Source organism: Salmo trutta, unplaced genomic scaffold (genome assembly GCF_901001165.1).
Source record: "Salmo trutta unplaced genomic scaffold, fSalTru1.1, whole genome shotgun sequence".
NCBI lineage: Eukaryota > Metazoa > Chordata > Actinopteri > Salmoniformes > Salmonidae > Salmo > Salmo trutta.
The window spans coordinates 400,676-421,254 of record NW_021822684.1 but is presented as its reverse complement, the minus strand read 5'-3'; the positions used below and the strand labels follow the sequence as shown (position 1 = coordinate 421,254).

The 20,579-nt window shown below is 45.7% G+C and overlaps 1 protein-coding gene across 1 annotated transcript in view; it reads right to left on the bottom strand.

Annotated features, from left to right (window-relative positions):
* Window positions 1-20,579, bottom strand: part of LOC115183294 (elongator complex protein 4-like) — a gene marked incomplete at its 3' end in the record, with an annotated part of 56,899 nt that overhangs the window by 21,512 nt on the left and 14,808 nt on the right. Inside the window, exons 4-6 of the mRNA XM_029744624.1 lie at window positions 13,406-13,537; window positions 11,301-11,449; window positions 5,543-5,627 (exon numbers count right to left, since the gene is read on the bottom strand). Coding sequence (XP_029600484.1) covers window positions 5,543-5,627; window positions 11,301-11,449; window positions 13,406-13,537 — 366 coding nt within the window. The remainder of the gene's footprint in view (window positions 1-5,542; window positions 5,628-11,300; window positions 11,450-13,405; window positions 13,538-20,579) is intronic.

Here is a 20,579-nt window from a genome sequence, read left to right as displayed (position 1 = left end):
GAAGCTGTTTAGTACTCCTATAGAGAGAAGCTGTTTAGTACTCCTATAGAGAGAAGCTGTTTAGTACTCCTATAGAGAGGAGCTGTTTAGTACTCCTATAGGGAGAAGCTGTTTAGTACTCCTATAGGGAGAAGCTGTTTAGTACTCCTATAGGGAGAAGCTGTTTAGTACTCCTATAGAGAGAAGCTGTTTAGTACTCCTATAGAGAGGAGCTGTTTAGTACTTCTATAGGGAGGAGCTGTTTAGTACTCCTATAGAGAGAATCTGTTTAGTACTCCTATAGAGAGGAGCTGTTTAGTACTCCTATAGAGAGAAGCTGTTTAGTACTCCTATAGAGAGAAGCTGTTTAGTACTCCTATAGGGAGAAGCTGTTTAGTACTCCTATAGGGAGAAGCTGTTTAGTACTCCTATAGAGAGAAGCTGTTTAATACTCCTATAGGGAGAAGCTGTTTACTACTCCTATAGGGAGAAGCTGTTTAGTACTCCTATAGGGAGAAGCTGTTTACTACTGCTATAGGGAGAAGCTGTTTAGTACTCCTATAGAGAGGAGCTGTTTAGTACTCCTATAGGGAGAAGCTGTTTACTACTCCTATAGGGAGAAGCTGTTTAGTACTCCTATGGGGAGAAGCTGTTTAGTACTCCTATAGAGAGAAGCTGTTTAGTACTCCTATAGAGAGAAGCTGTTTAGTACTCCTATAGAGAGGAGCTGTTTAGTACTCCTATAGAGAGGAGCTGTTTAGTACTCCTATAGGGAGAAGCTGTTTAGTACTCCTATAGAGAGGAGCTGTTTAGTACTCCTATAGGGAGGAGCTGTTTAGTACTCCTATAGAGAGAAGCTGTTTAGTACTCCTATAGAGAGAAGCTGTTTAGTACTCCTATAGAGAGAAGCTGTTTAGTACTCCTATAGAGAGGTGCTGTTTAGTACTCCTATAGAGAGAAGCTGTTTAGTACTCCTATAGAGAGAAGCTGTTTAGTACTCCTATAGAGAGAAGCTGTTTAGTACTCCTATAGAGAGAAGCTGTTTAGTACTCCTATAGGGAGAAGCTGTTTAGTACTCCTATAGAGAGAAGCTGTTTAGTACTCCTATAGAGAGAAGCTGTTTAGTACTCCTATAGAGAGAAGCTGTTTAGTACTCCTATAGAGAGAAGCTGTTTAGTACTCCTATAGAGAGAAGCTGTTTAGTACTCCTATAGAGAGGAGCTGTTTAGTACTCCTATAGGGAGAAGCTGTTTAGTACTCCTATAGGGAGAAGCTGTTTAGTACTCCTATAGGGAGAAGCTGTTTAGTACTCCTATAGGGAGAAGCTGTTTAGTACTCCTATAGAGAGAAGCTGTTTAGTACTCCTATAGAGAGGAGCTGTTTAGTACTTCTATAGGGAGGAGCTGTTTAGTACTCCTATAGAGAGAATCTGTTTAGTACTCCTATAGAGAGGAGCTGTTTAGTACTCCTATAGAGAGAAGCTGTTTAGTACTCCTATAGAGAGAAGCTGTTTAGTACTCCTATAGGGAGAAGCTGTTTAGTACTCCTATAGGGAGAAGCTGTTTAGTACTCCTATAGAGAGAAGCTGTTTAGTACTCCTATAGGGAGAAGCTGTTTACTACTCCTATAGGGAGAAGCTGTTTACTACTCCTATAGGGAGAAGCTGTTTAGTACTCCTATAGGGAGAAGCTGTTTACTACTGCTATAGGGAGAAGCTGTTTAGTACTCCTATAGAGAGGAGCTGTTTAGTACTCCTATAGGGAGGAGCTGTTTAGTACTCCTATAGAGAGAAGCTGTTTAGTACTCCTATAGAGAGAAGCTGTTTAGTACTCCTATAGAGAGAAGCTGTTTAGTACTCCTATAGAGAGGCGCTGTTTAGTACTCCTATAGAGAGAAGCTGTTTAGTACTCCTATAGAGAGAAGCTGTTTAGTACTCCTATAGAGAGGAGCTGTTTGGTACTCCTATAGAGAGAAGCTGTTTAGTACTCCTATAGGGAGTCGGGGAACAGTGCCAGAACACAGCCCAAACCCACCAACCAGAGCCCCACCATACAGCCAAGCTGTTCTGCCCCAGAATAAAAGACCCCTGACAGTCAAGCCAGAAAACACCAAAATATAGCAAAGAAGGAGTAACATCTAGGGCCCAAAGAGACTACATTATGAAGTGATAATATTATGCCTGGTTTCTGTAGCCAACATCGAAGGCAAACAGTATGAGCAGGGCTGTAAACACACACACACACACACACACACACACACACACACACACACACACACAGTCTTGCCTATACTGGAAATTCTTGTGACGGTGCCCACGTCCATCTGTGCCTGTCTGCATTCCTCTGCTCTGCCAAAAGCGCTTTGATGATGTCAGTGCTTAATCTGGCGAATGATTGACAGCGCTGGGTCGGGGGGGTAATCCTGTGTGTGAGTGACAGGGGGAGGGGGGTGGGAGGGGGCTCCAGGTGAGGAGCAGAGGGGTCACAGTATCTCTCCACAGGTCCACACACCTCAGTGGAAAAACTCCAATAGAAACACCGAGAGAGACAGATGACAATACTGACATTCTGAAGAGGATTGATAATCATTAAAAACAAAGATATGTTTCAAAATGACACACACACACACACACACACACACACAACACAGCTGTCTGCTCTGCTGCCAGCATCACCATAACACTGATGAAGTCATTCTAGTCAGGTGAGAGGAATTAACATGGTAACTTGAAGAGGGGTGATGGGAAGGGCAATTATTTGATATGAAAGAGAGGATAGCAAACATTGGAGAGGAGCAGGTTAGAGTATAGCAGGTTAGAGTATAGCTAACAGTTGAGAGGAGCAGGTTAGAGTATAGCTAACAGTAGAGAGGAGCAGGTTAGAGGATAGCTAACAGTAGAGAGGAGCAGGTTAGAGGATAGCTAACAGTAGAGAGGAGCAGGTTAGAGTATAGCTAACAGTAGAGAGGAGCAGGTTAGAGGATAGCTAACAGCAGAGAGGAGCAGGTTAGAGGATAGCTAACAGTAGAGAGGAGCAGGTTAGAGTATAGCTAACAGTAGAAAGGAGCAGGTTAGAGTATAGCTAACAGCAGAGAGGAGCAGGTTAGAGTATATAAGGTTAGAGTATAGCTAACAGTAGAGAGGAGCAGGTTAGAGTATAGAAGGTTAGAGTATAGCTAACAGTAGAGAGGAGCAGGTTAGAGTATAGCTAACAGTATAGAGGAGCAGGTTAGAGTATAGCTAACAGTAGAGAGGAGCAGGTTAGAGTATATAAGGTTAGAGTATAGCTAACAGTAGAGAGGAGCAGGTTAGAGTATAGAAGGTTAGAGTATAGCTAACAGTAGAGAGGAGCAGGTTAGAGTATAGCTAACAGTATAGAGGAGCAGGTTAGAGTATAGCTAACAGTAGAGAGGAGCAGGTTAGAGTATAGCTAACAGTATAGAGGAGCAGGTTAGAGTATAGCTAACAGTATAGAGGAGCAGGTTAGAGGATAGAAGGTTAGAGTATAGCTAACAGTGGAGAGGAGCAGGTTAGAGTACAGCTAACAGTGGAGAGGAACAGGTTAGAGTATAGCTAACAGATGAGTGGAGCAGGTTAGAGTATAGCTAACAGAAGAGAGGAGTAGGTTAGAGTATAGAAGGTTAGAGTACAGCTAACAGTAGAGAGGAGAAGTTTAGAGTATAGCTAACAGTAGAGAGGAGCAGGTTAGAGTATAGCTAACAGTAGAGAGGAGCAGGTTAGAGTATAGCTAACAGTGGAGAGGAGCAGGTTAGAGTACAGCTAACAGTGGAGAGGAACAGGTTAGAGTATAGCTAACAGATGAGTGGAGCAGGTTAGAGTATAGCTAACAGAAGAGAGGAGTAGGTTAGAGTATAGAAGGTTAGAGTACAGCTAACAGTAGAGAGGAGCAGGTTAGAGTATAGAAGGTTAGAGTATAGCTAACAGTAGAGAGGAGAAGTTTAGAGTATAGCTAACAGATGAGTGGAGCAGGTTAGAGTATAGAAGGTTAGAGTATAGCTAACAGTATAGAGGAGCAGGTTAGAGTATAGCTAACAGTAGAGAGGAGCAGGTTAGAGTATAGCTAACAGTAGAGAGAAGCAGGTTAGAGTATAGCTAACAGTAGAGAGGAGCAGGTTAGAGTATAGAAGGTTAGAGTATAGCTAACAGTAGAGAGAAGCAGGTTAGAGTATAGCTAACAGTAGAGAGAAGCAGGTTAGAGTATAGAAGGTTAGAGTATAGCTAACAGTAGAGAGGAGCAGGTTAGAGTATAGCTAACAGTAGAGAGGAGCAGGTTAGACTGTAGCTAACAGTAGAGAAGAGCAGGTTAGAGTATATAAGGTTAGAGTATAGCTAACAGTAGAGAGGAGCATGTTAGAGTATAGAAGGTTAGAGAATAGCTAACAGTAGAGAGGAGCAGGTTAGAGTATAGCTAACAGTAGAGAGGAGCAGGTTAGAGTATATAAGGTTAGAGTATAGCTAACAGTAGAGAGGAGCAGGTTAGAGTATAGCTAACAGCAGAGAGGAGCAGGTTAGAGTATATAAGGTTAGAGTATAGCTAACAGTAGAGAGGAGCAGGTTAGAGTATAGCTAACAGTAGAGAGGAGCAGGTTAGAGTATAACTAACAGAAGAGAGGAGCAGGTTAGAGTATAGCTAACAGTAGAGAGGAGCATGTTAGAGTATAGAAGGTTAGAGTATAGTTAACAGTAGAGAGGAGCAGGTTAGACTATAGCTAACAGTAGAGAGGAGCAGGTTAAGAGTATAGCTAACAGTAGAGAAGAGCAGGTTAGAGTATATAAGGTTAGAGTATAGCTAACAGTAGAGAGGAGCATGTTAGAGTATAGAAGGTTAGAGAATAGCTAACAGTAGAGAGGAGCAGGTTAGAGTATAGCTAACAGCAGAGAGGAGCAGGTTAGAGTATATAAGGTTAGAGTATAGCTAACAGTAGAGAGGAGCAGGTTAGAGTATAGCTAACAGTAGAGAGGAGCAGGTTAGAGTATAACTAACAGAAGAGAGGAGCAGGTTAGAGTATAGCTAACAGTAGAGAGGAGCATGTTAGAGTATAGAAGGTTAGAGTATAGTTAACAGTAGAGAGGAGTAGGTTAGAGTATAGCTAACAGTAGAGAGGAGCAGGTTAGAGTATAGCTAACAGTAGAGTGGAGTAGGTTAGAGTATAGCTAACAGTAGAGAGGAGCAGGTTAGAGTATAGAAGGTTAGAGTATAGCTAACAGTAGAGAGGAGCATGTTAGAGTATAGAAGGTTAGAGTATAGTTAACAGTAGAGAGGAGTAGGTTAGAGTATAGCTAACAGTAGAGAGGAGCAGGTTAGAGTATAGCTAACAGTAGAGTGGAGTAGGTTAGAGTATAGCTAACAGTAGAGAGGAGCAGGTTAGAGTATATCTAACAGTAATGTTGCCCGGGTGGACTGGGATATATGGTCATTGTAAGGGCAGGAGGTCTTTGGGACCCCTGTATGGGGAACTCTTTGGGTAGAGGATAGCTGTAATATGGGTTGGGAGTATAGGGGTAGTGACAGGACTATGGATGTGTGAGAGTGAGTGTACTTACCTGGGGGACGGATCCATCAAAGCCTTCCCTGTGGATGACCTCCTGGAGATTGTTCAGCAGAGAGGAGTAGGTCTCTGGCATAGGGCTGGAGAGAGGGTGAAGAGGAGAGGTAAAGAGAGGGAAGAGGAAAGGAGAGGAGAGAAGGAAGGAGGAGGAGAGGAGAAAGAGGGAAGGAGGAAGTAGAACATGAGGTTATTGCAGGACATGTATCAAGTCTCAACAGATGAAGTCAAATGCTCCTTGTCCCCCATGACAGGGCTTTACAATGACCACTAGAGCAGATGAATATAATGGAGGAGCCTTATCAAGAGATTCAATTCATTTTTTCAGGTAATCTAATTAAAACCTGGTCGCCTGTCAGCTCCCTGAGGGTCCGATTGGAGGTGTAGTGGCACACACACACACACACACACACACACACACACACACACACACACACACACACACACACACACACACACACACACACACACACACACACAGAGAAGGGTTATTTTATGGGTTGCTGGTTATGATTGGATGGGCACAGTGTTTAAATGGTTAATGAAGGGTAAGATGTGCACCATTGACAAGGGACACAAGTCACTCACAATAGATCTCTGCCTCTCCTAATAACCACAAACCAAGTCAACCATGTGCCAACATCATGGCCAGGGTAAAGTTAACCCCGTCATTTTACACAGAAATCCTTCCTTAAGATAGGCTGGCTATAGTAACAACCACTCTCTTACAGTAGGTCGCTACGCTAGCCAACAATTACAGGCTAACAGAACTAAAGAGCATTCTTATCCACAGGGGAACAGACAGACACACACTTTCTGCCAGACAGCAGGCACATATACGTATGCCTAAACAAACACCAGGCACACACAGTACACACTTCCTCATATAGCTACACATAGAACAAACACATTGCCTCAGACTGTTCATCATTAACAAAAACAATGGTGCCTTCTGACCCTGCAGGGGTTCATAGCAGAACCATTCCAGCAGCTTTCCTTCCCTCCCCCTGGAGCCAGAGGCAGCCCCGGGCTGGCCTCCTCCACTTGGTGGCCATTGTGTTTGAGGGCATTGTGCATCGTCCGCCCCCACTGGGCACCCTCCATTCAGGTGGAGCTGGGGGCTAGGTGCTTAGCCACGGGGGCTAGCGCATGTGCTAATTAGTATCATACTCAGGGAGGCCACATTAGCTCAATGCTACCTCCCTCCTCCTCCACTCTAAGGAGAAAGGAGAGAGAGGGGAGGCTTGGTCTTCAACAACAGGGGCTGTATCACCTAGAGAGCAATTTGTGCCAATTATGCCAGCGAGTGAAACGGAGCAATTTAACAGCCAGGGTAGCAACATGGGGTGGTGGCCACGTGCAAGAGGAGAGGCTAGGGAGTGAGAGTGTGTGTATATGTCTGTGTGTGTGTGTGTGTGTGTGTGTGTGTGTGTGTGTGTGTGTGTGTGTGTGTGTGTGTGTGTGTGTGTGTGTGTGTGTGTATGTACAGTGGGGGGAAAAAGTATTTAGTCAGCCACCAATTGTGCAAGTTCTCCCACTTAAAAAGATGAGAGGCCTGTAATTTTCATCATAGGTACACGTCAACTATGACAGACAAAATGAGAAAAAAAATCCAGAAAATCACATTGTAGGATTTTTTATGAATTTATTTGCAAATTATGGTGGAAAATAAGTATTTGGTCACCTACAAACAAGCAAGATTTCTGGCTCTCACAGACCTGTAACTTCTTCTTTAAGAGGCTCCTCTGTCCTCCACTCGTTACCTGTATTAATGGCACCTGTTTGAACTTGTTATCAGTATAAAAGACACCTGTCCACAACCTCAAACAGTCACACTCCAAACTCCACTATGGCCAAGACCAAAGAGCTGTCAAAGGACACCAGAAACAAAATTGTAGACCTGCACCAGGCTGGGAAGACTGAATCTGCAATAGGTAAGCAGCTTGGTTTGAAGAAATCAACTGTGGGAGCAATTATTAGGAAATGGAAGACATCCAAGACCACTGATAATCTCCCTCGATCTGGGGCTCCACGCAAGATCTCACCCCGTGGGGTCAAAATGATCACAAGAACGGTGAGCAAAAATCCCAGAACCACACTGGGGGACCTAGTGAATGACCTGCAGAGAGCTAAAACCAAAGTAACAAAGCCTACCATCAGTAACACACTACGCCGCCAGGGACTCAAATCCTGCAGTGCCAGACGTGTCCCCCTGCTTAAGCCAGTACATGTCCAGGCCCGTCTGAAGTTTGCTAGAGAGCATTTGGATGATCCAGAAGAGGATTGGGAGAATGTCATATGGTCAGACGAAACCAAAATATAACTTTTTGGTAAAAACTCAACTCGTCGTGTTTGGAGGACAAAGAATGCTGAGTTGCATCCAAAGAACACCATACCTACTGTGAAGCATGGGGGTGGAAACATCATGCTTTGGGGCTGTTTTTCTGCAAAGGGACCAGGACGACTGATCCGTGTAAAGGAAAGAATGAATGGGGCCATGTATCGTGAGATTTTGAGTGAAAACCTCCTTCCATCAGCAAGGGCATTGAAGATGAAACGTGGCTGGGTCTTTCAGCATGACAATGATCCCAAACACACCGCCCGGGCAACGAAGGAGTAGCTTCGTAAGAAGCATTTCAAGGTCCTGGAGTGGCCTAGCCAGTCTCCAGATCTCAACCCCAAAGAAAATCTTTGGAGGGAGTTGAAAGTCAGTGTTGCCCAGCGACAGCCCCAAAACATCACTGCTCTAGAGGAGATCTGCATGGCGGAATGGGCCAAAATACCAGCAACAGTGTGTGAAAACCTTGTGAAGACTTACAGAAAACGTTTGACCTGTGTCATTGCCAACAAAGGGTATATAACAAAGTATTGAGATAGACTTTTGTCATTGACCAAATACTTATTTTCCACCATAATTTGCAAATAAATTCATAAAAAATCCTACAATGTGATTATCTTTCTCATTTTGTCTGTCATAGCTGACGTGTACCTATGATGAAAATTACAGGCCTCTCATCTTTTCAAGTGGGAGAACTTGCACAATTGGTGGCTGACTAAATACTTTTTTCCCCACTGTATGTATGTACAGTCGTGGCCAAAAGTTTTGAGAATGACACAAATATTAATTTTCACGAAGTCTGCTGCCTCAGTTTGTATGATGGCAATTTGCATTTACTCCAGAATGTTATGAAGAGTGATCAGATGAATTGCAATTAATTACAAAGTCCCTCTTTGCCATGAAAATGAACTGAATCCCCCAAAAACATTTCCACTGCATTTCATCCCTACCACAAAAGGACCAGCTGACATCATGTCAGTAATTCTCTCGTAAACACAGGTGTGAGTGTTGACGAGGACAAGGCTGGAGATCACTCTGTCATGCTGATTGAGTTCGAATAACAGACTGGAAGCTTCAAAAGGAGGGTGGTGCTTGGAATCATTGTTCTTCCTCTGTCAACCGTGGTTACCTGCAAGGAAACACGTGCCGTCATCATTGCTTTGCACAAAAAGGGCTTCACAGGCAAGGATATTGCTGCCAGTAAGATTGCACCTAAATCAATAATTTATCGGATCATCAAGAACTTCAAGGAGAGCGGTTCAATTGTTGTGAAGAAGGCTTCAGGGCGCCCAAGAAAGTCCAGCGAGCGCCAGGACCGTCTCCTAAAGTTGATTCAGCTGTGGGATCAGGGCACCACCAGTACAGAGCTTGCTCAGGAATGGCAGCAGGCAGGTGTGAGTGCATCTGCACGCACAGTGAGGCGAAGACTTTTGGAGGATGGCCTGGTGTCATGAAGGGCAGCAAAGAAGCCACTTCTCTCCAGGAAAAACATCAGGGACAGACTGATATTCTGCAAAAGGTACAGGGATTGGACTGCTGAGGACTGGGGTAAAGTCATTTTCTCTGATGAATCCCCTTTCCGATTGTTTGGGGCAACCGGAAAAAAGCTTGTCCAGAGAAGACAAGGTGAACACTACCATCAGTCCTGTGTTATGCCAACAGTAAAGCATCCTGAGACCATTCATGTGTGGGGTTGCTTCTCAGCCAAGGGAGTGGGCTCACTCACAATTTTGCCTACGAACACAGCCATGAATAAAGCATGGTACCAACACATCCTCCGAGAGCAACTTCTCCCAACCATCCAGGAACAGTTTGGTGACGAACAATGTCTTTTCCAGCATGATGGAGCACCTTGCCATAAGGCAAAAGTGATAACTAAGTGGCTCGGGGAACAACATCAATATTTTGGGTCCATGGCCAGGAAACTCCCCAGACCTTAATCCCATTGAGAACTTGTGGTCAATCCTCAAGAGGCGTGTAGACAAACAAAACCCCAAAAATTCTGACAAACTCCAAGCATTGGTTATGCAAGAATGGGCTGCCATCAGTCAGGATGTGGCCCAGAAGTTAATTGACAGCATGCCAGGGCGGATTGCAGAGGTCTTGAAAAAGAAGGGTCAACACTGAAAATATTGACTCTTTGCATCAACTTCATGTAATTGTCAATAAAAGCCTTTGACACTTATGAAATGCTTATAATTATACTTCAGTATTCCATAGTAACATCTGACAAAAATTTCTAAAGACACTGAGGCAGCAGACTTTGTGAAAATGTATATTTGTGTCATTGTCAAAACTTTTGGCCACGCCTGTCTGTCTGTATGTGTGTGGATGTCTGTCTGTCTGTCTGTCTGTCTGTCTGTCTGTCTGTCTGTCTGTCTGTCTGTCTGTCTGTCTGTCGTGCAGGTATAGTTTCCTGCTGACCAGCTGTCATGTTGTCTGGCAGATCAGTGTCCTATTCAGAGAACCTGATGGGCAGTGCCACTATGATGGCAATGCCACTGTTAGACTTAATTACTAACCCACAGAACGACAGGAGAAGGATGGATTCTGTCTAACAACGTAAAGGACAATATAAAAAATATTTCCTATGACAATGATTGACTCAACACTGCTCAGTGATAGTAAATATGAGTCAACTGAAATTAGCCAGGCACACTCACGTCTGCATGGTTCAGAGTTAAAGGGTGTCTGTTTGTAGATATGAAAGCAGAGGGGTTCAATAAAACATCTTCTCCGCTCCAGATTGGCCTGTTTGCCAAGCGTGTCTGACTCAGTGTCTGTGTGTGTGTGTGTGCGCTTGTGTGTCTCAGCGCTCACTCTATTGTAAATAGTGTGCCTGACCTCTGAACCCTAAGCACACTCAACGTTGAACAAAACAAACTCACAGCAAACGGTCCCTCTACATTCACCACCAAAGCCTTTTACTCTGCTGAATGTCTCATCTCAGCCTACTAGCCTACCTACCTTGAGACTGACCCTGTTTTTATACAAGCTTTATTAGCTGGTTATAAGCTTTATCAGCTGGTTATAAACGTCAGAAATGGACCATAATAGACCATCCTGATCTGATGGGGGGTGGGGGTTAGAGTAACTGTCTAAGCATTGCCCATCCACAATTACTCTTCAAACTGTAGGTTAATCCCAACCTAATCCAAAAGCTTCTCTAAGATATGACAATAGTGTCTCTTAGATGCTTCCAGAACGTGATAAGTATACTACTAAATGTGTGTGTCACGGTCATAGTACGGTTGGCTATTTAAGGTTATGACTAAGTTCTCTTAGACATACAGTACATTTGCAATATATATTGCGTAAATAATACTGAGCACCATGAAGAGGTAAGGGTGGGGTAGTGTTCATAAGGGTGGGGTAGTGTTCATAAGGGTGGGGTAGTGTTCAGGGATTGCCGGGTTACCTCTGCCTGGTGGCAGTGGGTGATGTCACAGCGGTGGAGTGTTCTGGAAGGTAGAAGCCATGGCACCTGGCTGCCTGGCAGATCTCAGGGTCCATTGTCTTGGAGACGTCGTAGTAGTGTCCGAACCTCGACGAGGACGCCAGGGCCGTCTGAGGGTCAACAGTTAGTGTTGAGAGAAAAGCCGTGTTTATCCATTTGAGTATGCAAACTTTAAAAGAATGACCTGCTCATAGTTCATACAAGTGTTTCAAATGACTGTTTAATCAAATAACTTGCAGAGAAGTTAAACTACTACGACCCCCATCTTAATCATGTCTCCACATAACCGTCCACTTGTGGCTGTGAAAACAGCCGTGTCTGGTTCTGGGGGAGAGTAGGGGGATGTTTTCTCCTGGGTGAAAGGGAGAGTTCTGTAGTCCTGCTCTCCCCAGTGAAAACAGCCGTGTCTGGTTCTGGGGGAGAGTAGGGGGATGTTTTCTCCTGGGTGAAAGGGAGAGTTCTGTAGCCCTGCTCTCCCCAGTGAAAACAGCCGTGTCTGGTTCTGGGGGAGAGTAGGGGGATGTTTTCTCCTGGGTGAAAGGGAGAGTTCTGTAGCCCTGCTCTCCCCAGTGAAAACAGCCGTGTCTGGTTCTGGGGGAGAGTAGGGGGATGTTTTCTCCTGGGTGAAAGGGAGAGTTCTGTAGCCCTGCTCTCCCCAGTGAAAACAGGCGTGTCTGGTTCTGGGGGAGAGTAGGGGGATGTTTTCTCCTGGGTGAGAGGGAGAGTTCTGTAGTCCTGCTCTCCCCAGTGAAAACAGCCGTGTCTGGTTCTGGGGGAGAGTAGGGGGATGTTTTCTCCTGGGTGAGAGGGAGAGTTCTGTAGTCCTGCTCTCCCCAGTGAAAACAGCCGTGTCTGGTTCTAGGGGAGAGTAGGGGGATGTTTTCTCCTGGGTGAAAGGGAGAGTTCTGTAGCCCTGCTCTCCCCAGTGAAAGCAGCCAGGGGCCCCATTGTCAAACGGGCTCTTAAATGTACCACTAATCTGGATTAGGGCCCCCAGTGTGCACCTCTCCTGACAGGATGGGTGAGTCGGGGGGGGAGCTTAGTGTTCCAGGCCCGCCCCGGCCGCCTCACCTTTTATCTGATGTCTTCATTGGACAGGGCGACTCGGAAAGGGTTGGCAGGAGAGGTATGTAGGAGGAATGGGGGTAGAGGGGGACTCAGAAAGGGTTGGCAGGAGAGGTATGTAGGGGGAATGGGGGTAGAGGGGGACTCAGAAAGGGTTGGCAGGAGAGGTATGTAGGAGGAATGGGGGTAGAGGGGGACTCAGAAAGGGTTGGCAGGAGAGGTATGTAGGAGGAATGGGGGTAGAGGGCGACTCGGAAAGGGTTGGCAGGAGAGGTATGTAGGGGGAATGGGGGTAGAGGGCGACTTGGAAAGGGTTGGCAGGAGAGGTATGTAGGAGGAATGGGGGTAGAGGGGGACTCGGAAAGGGTTGGCAGGAGAGGTATGTAGGGAGAATGGGGGTAGAGGGGGACTCGGGGAGTGAATTTGGGATGTAAATCCTCTGGCTGGAGCTTATTGGTAGTTTGGTTTGTAAAGTCTGGTTTGGGAGGGTGGGGAAGGGGGAGAGGTGAGGGAAAGACACAGAGATAAAGATGTTTCCAGAGTGAGACAGAGAAAGAGAGATCTCCAGGGACTTGCTGTGTGCTGTTAATCCACATAGCGATGTGGATTATAGCCTGGGCAGGGGAGAGAGGGTCACCATTCCTTAGAGCGGAAGAAAGAGTATCGCCAGCACCCCTGGTAAGGGGATAGACAGGGATTTAAGAGGGGACAGAGGGACAGATCTGGGTTATGAGGGTTAAGGCGGGTGGCGTGCCATTAGATGGGCTGCAGGTACCCTGGTTTCCCAGGCTAGGCAGGGTGTGTATGTGTGTGTGGGTGTGTCGACAGGGCCCACCTAGCAGCAGCTAAGCGTGAGTAATCTTCACCAGCTCTGAATGGAGAGGCTACACAGGAGTTTAGGAGTTGATGTATTTAATGGTGAAGACAATCGTCACCCCCATAGAACCAAGAGCTAGACCTGTGACCCCATGCCCTGACTGCCTACACACACACACGTTTACCTGTACTTTTGGCAGGTGCTGGTAGCGCCAGGCGATCTTCATGGCGTCCTGACTCTCAGGGTCACATGACTTTGCCTGGTCCTCCACTGTTTTGGGGCTGGCGATGTCATCCAGGATGGGGGCGGGGAGTTCCTATAGATAACAGAATTGCATTGTTTATAAACTATTGTATTTTATTCAGTCTTCAAGCTGTATTGTGTGGAATTCAGCATGATGGCAAATAATATGAATCAACACATAAATGTTGTGTTACTATGTGAAACAAGAGTCCTTGTCATGTAGTAGACTAGGAAGCTGGTGTATATGAGGTGTCATGTTGTTTTCTCATTAACAGTGGCATGTCCCTCCAGACAGAGACTCAGAGGTTAAATCAATTAGCAGACACTGACTAGACAGGTCTCAGAGCACAGCTCTCAGAGAGCTGACTGAGTCTGTTACAAATGGGATGAAACCTGAGAGGAGGGGGACTGTCTAACACACCCACACACACACACACACACCTGAGTAGACAGGTTTAATAAGCCACGGAGAGGGGGGGGAGGGTGGAGAGAGAGAGAGATGGAAAGAGATTGTGAAAGAGAACGAGAGATAGAGACAGAGGGAGAGCGAGAATACAACCCATATTTATGTTCATTTACTTCCCCTTTTGTACATAATGACATTTGAAATTCTTTATTATTTTGGAACTTGTGTGAATGTAATGTTTACTGTCCATGTCTATTTCACTTTTGTTTATCCATTTCACTTGCTTTGGCAATGTAAACAATATGTTTCCATGCCAATAAAGCCCTTAAATTGAATTGAGAGACAGAGAGAGAGCTAGATAGAGAGACTGACATGGAAAACACAGGACTGAGCAACCTGCCCTTCAGAGTTCAGACACAGACAGTCCCCTCAGACACCTCCTCTAACACCAACTTCACTGTAACACACACACACACACACACCAGCTTGACCTTCATTCATACACATCAGACACACAGCTATGACGTAGGCTACACCAACAGTCTGGTCAAAACAATGTAGAGCCCAGAAGCATGGTGTAGGGTTACAAACACCACCAATATGACCAGTTCACACCAAAGCTTCTAAATCTAAATAAAATCGAATGGTATTCATCACATGCGCTGAATACAACTGGTGTAGACTTAACATTGAAATGCATGCTTACGAGCATTTCCCAACAATGCAGAGTTAAACAATAAAAAACATTTAACAGAAACTAACAGGGATAAAATAAAATACACATGAATGGATCTACAGTGCATTCAGAAAGTATTCAGACCCCTTCACTTTTTCCACATTTTGTTACGTTCCAGCCTTATTCTAAAATGGATTCAATTGTTTACTTTCCTAATCGATCTACACACAATACCCCATAATGACAAAGCAAAAACAGGTTTGAAACTGAAATATCACATTTACAAACAGTACCAGTTGAAAGTTGACACACCTACTAACTCAATGTTCTACATTGTAGAATAATAGTGAAGACATCTAAACTATGAAATAACATATGGAATCATGTAGAACCAAAACGTGTTAAACAAATCAAAATATATTTTATATTTGAGATTCTTCAAAAGTAGCCACCCTTTGCCTTGATGACAGCTTTGCACACTCTTGGCATTCTCTCAACCAGCTTCACCTAAATGCTTTTCCAACAGTCTTGAAGGAGTTCCCACATACACTGAGCACCTGTTGGCTGCTTTTCCTTCACTCTGTGGTACATTTACATTTACATTTACATTTAAGTCATTTAGCAGACGCTCTTATCCAGAGCGACTTACAAATTGGTGCATTCACCTATAATATCCAGTAGAACAACCACTTTACAATAGTGCATCTAAATCTTTTAAAGGGGGGGGGGGGGGGTTAGAAGGATTACTTTATCCTATCCCAGGTATTCCTTAAAGAGGTGGGGTTTCAGGTGTCTCTGGAAGGTGGTGGTTGACTCCGCTGTCCTGGCATCGTGAGGGAGCTTGTTCCACCATTGGGGTGCCAGAGCAGCGAACAGTTTTGATTGGGCTGAGCGGGAACTGTGCTTCCTCAGAGGTAGGGAGGCGAGCAGGCCAGAGGTGGATGAACGCAGTGCCCTTGTTTGGGTGTAGGGCCTGATCAGAGCCTGAAGGTACGGAGGTGCCGTTCCCCTCACAGCTCCGTAGGCAAGCACCATGGTCTTGTAGCGGATGCGAGCTTCAACTGGAAGCCAGTGGAGAGAGCGGAGGAGCGGGGTGACGTGAGAGAACTTGGGAAGGTTGAACACCAGACGGGCTGCGGCGTTCTGGATGAGTTGTAGGGGTTTGATGGCACAGGCAGGGAGCCCAGCCAATAGCGAGTTGCAGTAATCCAGACGGGAGATGACAAGTGCCTGGATTAGGACCTGCGCCGCTTCCTGTGTGAGGCAGGGTCGTACTCTGTGAATGTTGTAGAGCATGAACCTACAGGATCGGGTCACCGCCTTGATGTTAGTGGAGAACGACAGGGTGTTGTCCAGGATCACGCCAAGGTTCTTAGCACTCTGGGAGGAGGACACAAGGGAGTTGTCAACCGTGATGGCGAGATCATGGAACGGGCAGTCCTTCCCCGGGAGGAAGAGCAGCTACGTCTTGCCGAGGTTCAGCTTGAGGTGGTGATCCGTCATCCACACTGATATGTCTGCCAGACATGCAGAGATGCGATTCGCCACCTGGTTGTCAGAAGGGGGAAAGGAGAAGATTAATTGTGTGTCGTCTGCATAGCAATGATAGGAGAGACCGTGTGAGGATATGACAGAGCCAAGTGACTTGGTGTATAGCGAGAATAGGAGAGGGCCTAGAACAGAGCCCTGGGGGACACCAGTGGTGAGAGCACGTGGTGCGGAGACAGATTCTCGCCACGCCACCTGGTAGGAGCGACCTGTCAGGTAGGACGCAATCCAAGCGTGGGCCGCGCCGGAGATGCCCAGCTCGGAGAGGGTGGAGAGGAGGATCTGATGGTTCACAGTATCAAAGGCAGCAGATAGGTCTAGAAGGATGAGAGCAGAGGAGAGAGAGTTAGCTTTAGCAGTGCGGAGAGCCTCCGTGACACAGAGAAGAGCAGTCTCAGTTGAATGCCCAGTCTTGAAACCTGACTGATTAGGATCAAGAAGGTCGTTCTGAGAGAGATAGCAGGAGAGCTGGCCAAGGACGGCACGTTCAAGAGTTTTGGAGAGAAAAGAAAGAAGGGATACTGGTCTGTAGTTGTTGACATCGGAGGGATCGAGTGTAGGTTTTTTCAGAAGGGGTGCAACTCTCGCTCTCTTGAAGACGGAAGGGACGTAGCCAGCGGTCAAGGATGAGTTGATGAGCGAGGTGAGGTAGGGGAGAAGGTCTCCGGAAATGGTCTGGAGAAGAGAGGAGGGGATAGGGTCAAGTGGGCAGGTTGTTGGGCGGCCGGCCGTCACAAGACGCGAGATTTCATCTGGAGAGAGAGGGGAGAAAGAGGTCAAAGCACAGGGTAGGGCAGTGTGAGCAGGACCAGCGGTGTCGCTTGACTTAGCAAACGAGGATCGGATGTCGTCAACCTTCTTTTCAAAATGGTTGACGAAGTGATCCGCAGTGAGGGAGGAGGGGGGGGGAGGGGGAGGAGGATTCAGGAGGGAGGAGAAGGTAGCAAAAAGCTTCCTAGGGTTAGAGGCAGATGCTTGGAATTTAGAGTGGTAGAAAGTGGCTTTAGCAGCAGAGACAGAAGAGGAAAATGTAGAGAGGAGGGAGTGAAAGGATACCAGGTCCGCAGGGAGGCGAGTTTTCACCATTTCCGCTCGGCTGCCCGGAGCCCTGTTCTGTGAGCTCGCAGTGAGTCGTCGAGCCACGGAGCAGGAGGGGAGGACCGAGCCGGCCTGGAGGATAGGGGACAGAGAAAATCAAAGGATGCAGAGAGGGAGGAGAGGAGGGTTGAGGAGGCAGAATCAGGAGATAGGTTGGAGAAGGTTTGAGCAGAGGGAAGAGATGATAGGATGGAAGAGGAGAGAGTAGCGGGAGAGAGAGAGCGAAGGTTGGGACGGCGCAATACCATCCGAGTAGGGGCAGAGTGAGAAGTTTTTGATGAGAGCGAGAGGGAAAAGGATACAAGGTAGTGGTCGGAGACTTGGAGAGGAGTTGCAATGAGATTAGTGGAAGAACAGCATCTAGTAAAGATGAGGTCAAGCGTATTGCCTGCCTTGTGAGTAGGGGGGGAAGGTGAGAGGGTGAGGTCAAAAGAGGAGTACAACTCATCCCAAACCATCTCAATTGGGTTGAGGTCTGGTGATTGTGGAGGCCAGGTCATCTGATGCAGCACTACATCCCTCTACTTCTTGGTCAAATAACCCTTAGGTCATTGTCCTGTTGAAAAACAAATGATAGTCCCACTAAGGGCAAAACAGATGGGATGCGTATCGCAGCAGAATGCTGTGGTAGCCATGCAGATTAAGTGTGCCATGAATTCTAAATAAAATCACAGACAGTGTCACCAGTAAAGCACTTCCACACCATCACACCTCCTCCTCCATGCTTCACAGTGGGAACCACACATGCAGTGATCATCCGTTTACCAACTTTGCGTCTCACAAAGACACGGTGGTTGGAACCAAAAATGTCAAATTTGGACTCATCAGACCAAAGGACAGATTTCCACCGGTCTAATGTCCATTGCTCATGTTTCTTGGCCCAAGCAAGTCTCTTCTTCTTATTGGTGTCCTTTAGTAGTGGTTTCTTTGCAGCAATTCGACAATGAAGGCCTGATTCACGCAGTCTCCTCTGAACAGTTGATGTTGAGATGTGACTGTTACATGAACTCTGTGAAGCATGGTAACTCTAATGAACGTATCCTCTGCAGCAGAGGTAACTCTGGGTCTTCCTTTCCTATGGCGGTCCTCATGAGAGCCAGTTTCATCATAGCGCTTGATGTGTTTTGCAACTGCACTTGAAGAAACTTTCAAAGTTCTTGACATTTTCCGGATTGACTGACCTTCATGTCTTAAAGTAATGATGGACTGTTGTTTCTCTTTGTTATTTGAGCTGTTCTTGCCATAATATGGACTTGGTCTTACTAAATATGTCTATATTCTGTATACCACACCTACCTTGTCACAACACAACTGATTGGCTGAAACGCATTAAGAAGGAAAGAAATTCCACAAATTAACTTAAGGCACACCTATTAATTGAAATGCATTCCAGGTGACTACCTCATGAAGCTGGCTGAGAGAATGCCAAGAGTGTGCAAAGCTGTCATCAAGGCAAAGGGGGGGCTACTTGAAGAATGTCAATTATAAAATATATTTTGATTTGTTTAACACTTTTTTGGTTACTACATGATTCCATATGTGTTACTTCATAGTTTTAAAGTCTTCAATATTATTCTACAATGTATAAAATAGTACAAATAAACCCTTGAATGAGTAGGTGTCCAAACTTTTGAGTGCTACTGTAAGTATTTAGACCTTTTACTCAGTACTTTGTTGAAGCACCTTTGGCAGCGATTACAACCGAGTCTTCTTGGGTATGACGCTACAAGCTTGCAACATCTGTATTTGGGGAGTTTCTCACATTCTTCTCTGCAGATCCTCTCAAGCTCTGTCAGGTTGGATGGGGAGCATCACTGCACAGCTATTTTCAGGTCTCTCCAGAGATGTTAGATCGGCTGGGCCACTCAAGGACATTCAGAGACTTGTCCCGAAGCCACTCCTGAGTTGTCTTAGCTGTGTGTTAGGGGGGGGCTGTCCTGTTGGAAGGTGAAACTTTGCCCCAGTGTGAGGTCCTGAGCGCTCTGGAGCAGGTTTTCATTAAGGATCTCTCTGTACTTTGCTCCGTTCATCTTTCCCTCGATCCTGACTAGTCTCTCAGTCCCTGCCACTGAAAAACATACCCACAGAATGAGACTGCCACCACCATGCTTCACCGTAGGGATGTTATTGGCCAGATGATGAGTGGTGCCTGGTTTCGTCCAGATGTGACACTTGGCATTCAGGCCAAATAGTTCAATCTCGGTTTCATCAAAACAGAATCTTGTTTCTCATGGTCAGAGTCCTTTAGGTGCTTTTTGCCAAACTCCAAGCGGTCTGTCATGTGCCTTTTAGTGAAAAGTGGATTCCGTCTGGCCACTCTACCATAAAGGCCTGATTGGTGGTGTGCTGCAGAGATGGCTGTCCTTCTGGAAGGTTCTCTCATCTACACAGAGAAACTCTAGAGCTCTGTCATCGGGTTCTTGGTCACCTCCCTGACCAAGGCCCTTCTCCCCTGATTGCTCAGTTTGGACTGGAGGCCAGCTCCAGGAAGAGTCTTGGTGCTTCCAAACGTCTTCCATTTAAGAATGATGGAGGCCACTGTGTTCTTGAGGACCTTCAATGCTACAGAAATGTTTTGGCACCCTTCCCCAGATCTGTGCCTCGACAAAATCCTGTCTCAGTGCTCTACGGACAATTCCTTCGACCTCATGGCTTGCTTTTTGCTCTGACATGCACTGTCAACTGTGGGACCTTATATTAGACAGGTGTGTGCCTTTCCAAATAATGTCCAGTCAATTGAATTTACTACAGGTGGACTCCAATCAAGTTGTAGAAACATCTGAAGGATGATCAATGGAAACAGGATGCACCTGGGCTCAATTTCGAAAATCAAAGCAAAGGGGCTGAATGCGTATGTAAATAAATGGCATTTCAGTTTTTTATTTTTGATAAATAAAAAATATGTACTAAAAAAATGTGTTTGCATTGTCATTATGGGGTCAATGTGCCAGATCATACCAGAGGTATGATATATTTGAGGTAGATATGTACATGAAGGCAAGGTAAAGTGACGAGGCATCAGGATAGATACGAGTAAAATAAACAACAGAGCAGCAACAGCAAATGATGAGTGTAAAAGTGTTTGTGTGTATGTTTGTGTTGTGTTGGTATGCGCGTGTGTGTGTATGTGTGTGCATGTGAATGTGTGAGGGATTTGTGTATGTGAGTGAGTGTGTATATGGTGTTTATATATAGTCTAGTGAGTGTGTATATGGTGTGTGTATATAGTCTAGTGAGTGTATATAGTCTATTGAGTGTGTATACGGTGTGTGTGTATATAGTCTAGTGAGTGTGTATAGGGTGTATGTATATATAGTCCAGAGTGTATATAGTCTAGTGAGTGTGTACAGGGTGTATGTATATATAGTCCAGTGTGTATATAGTCTA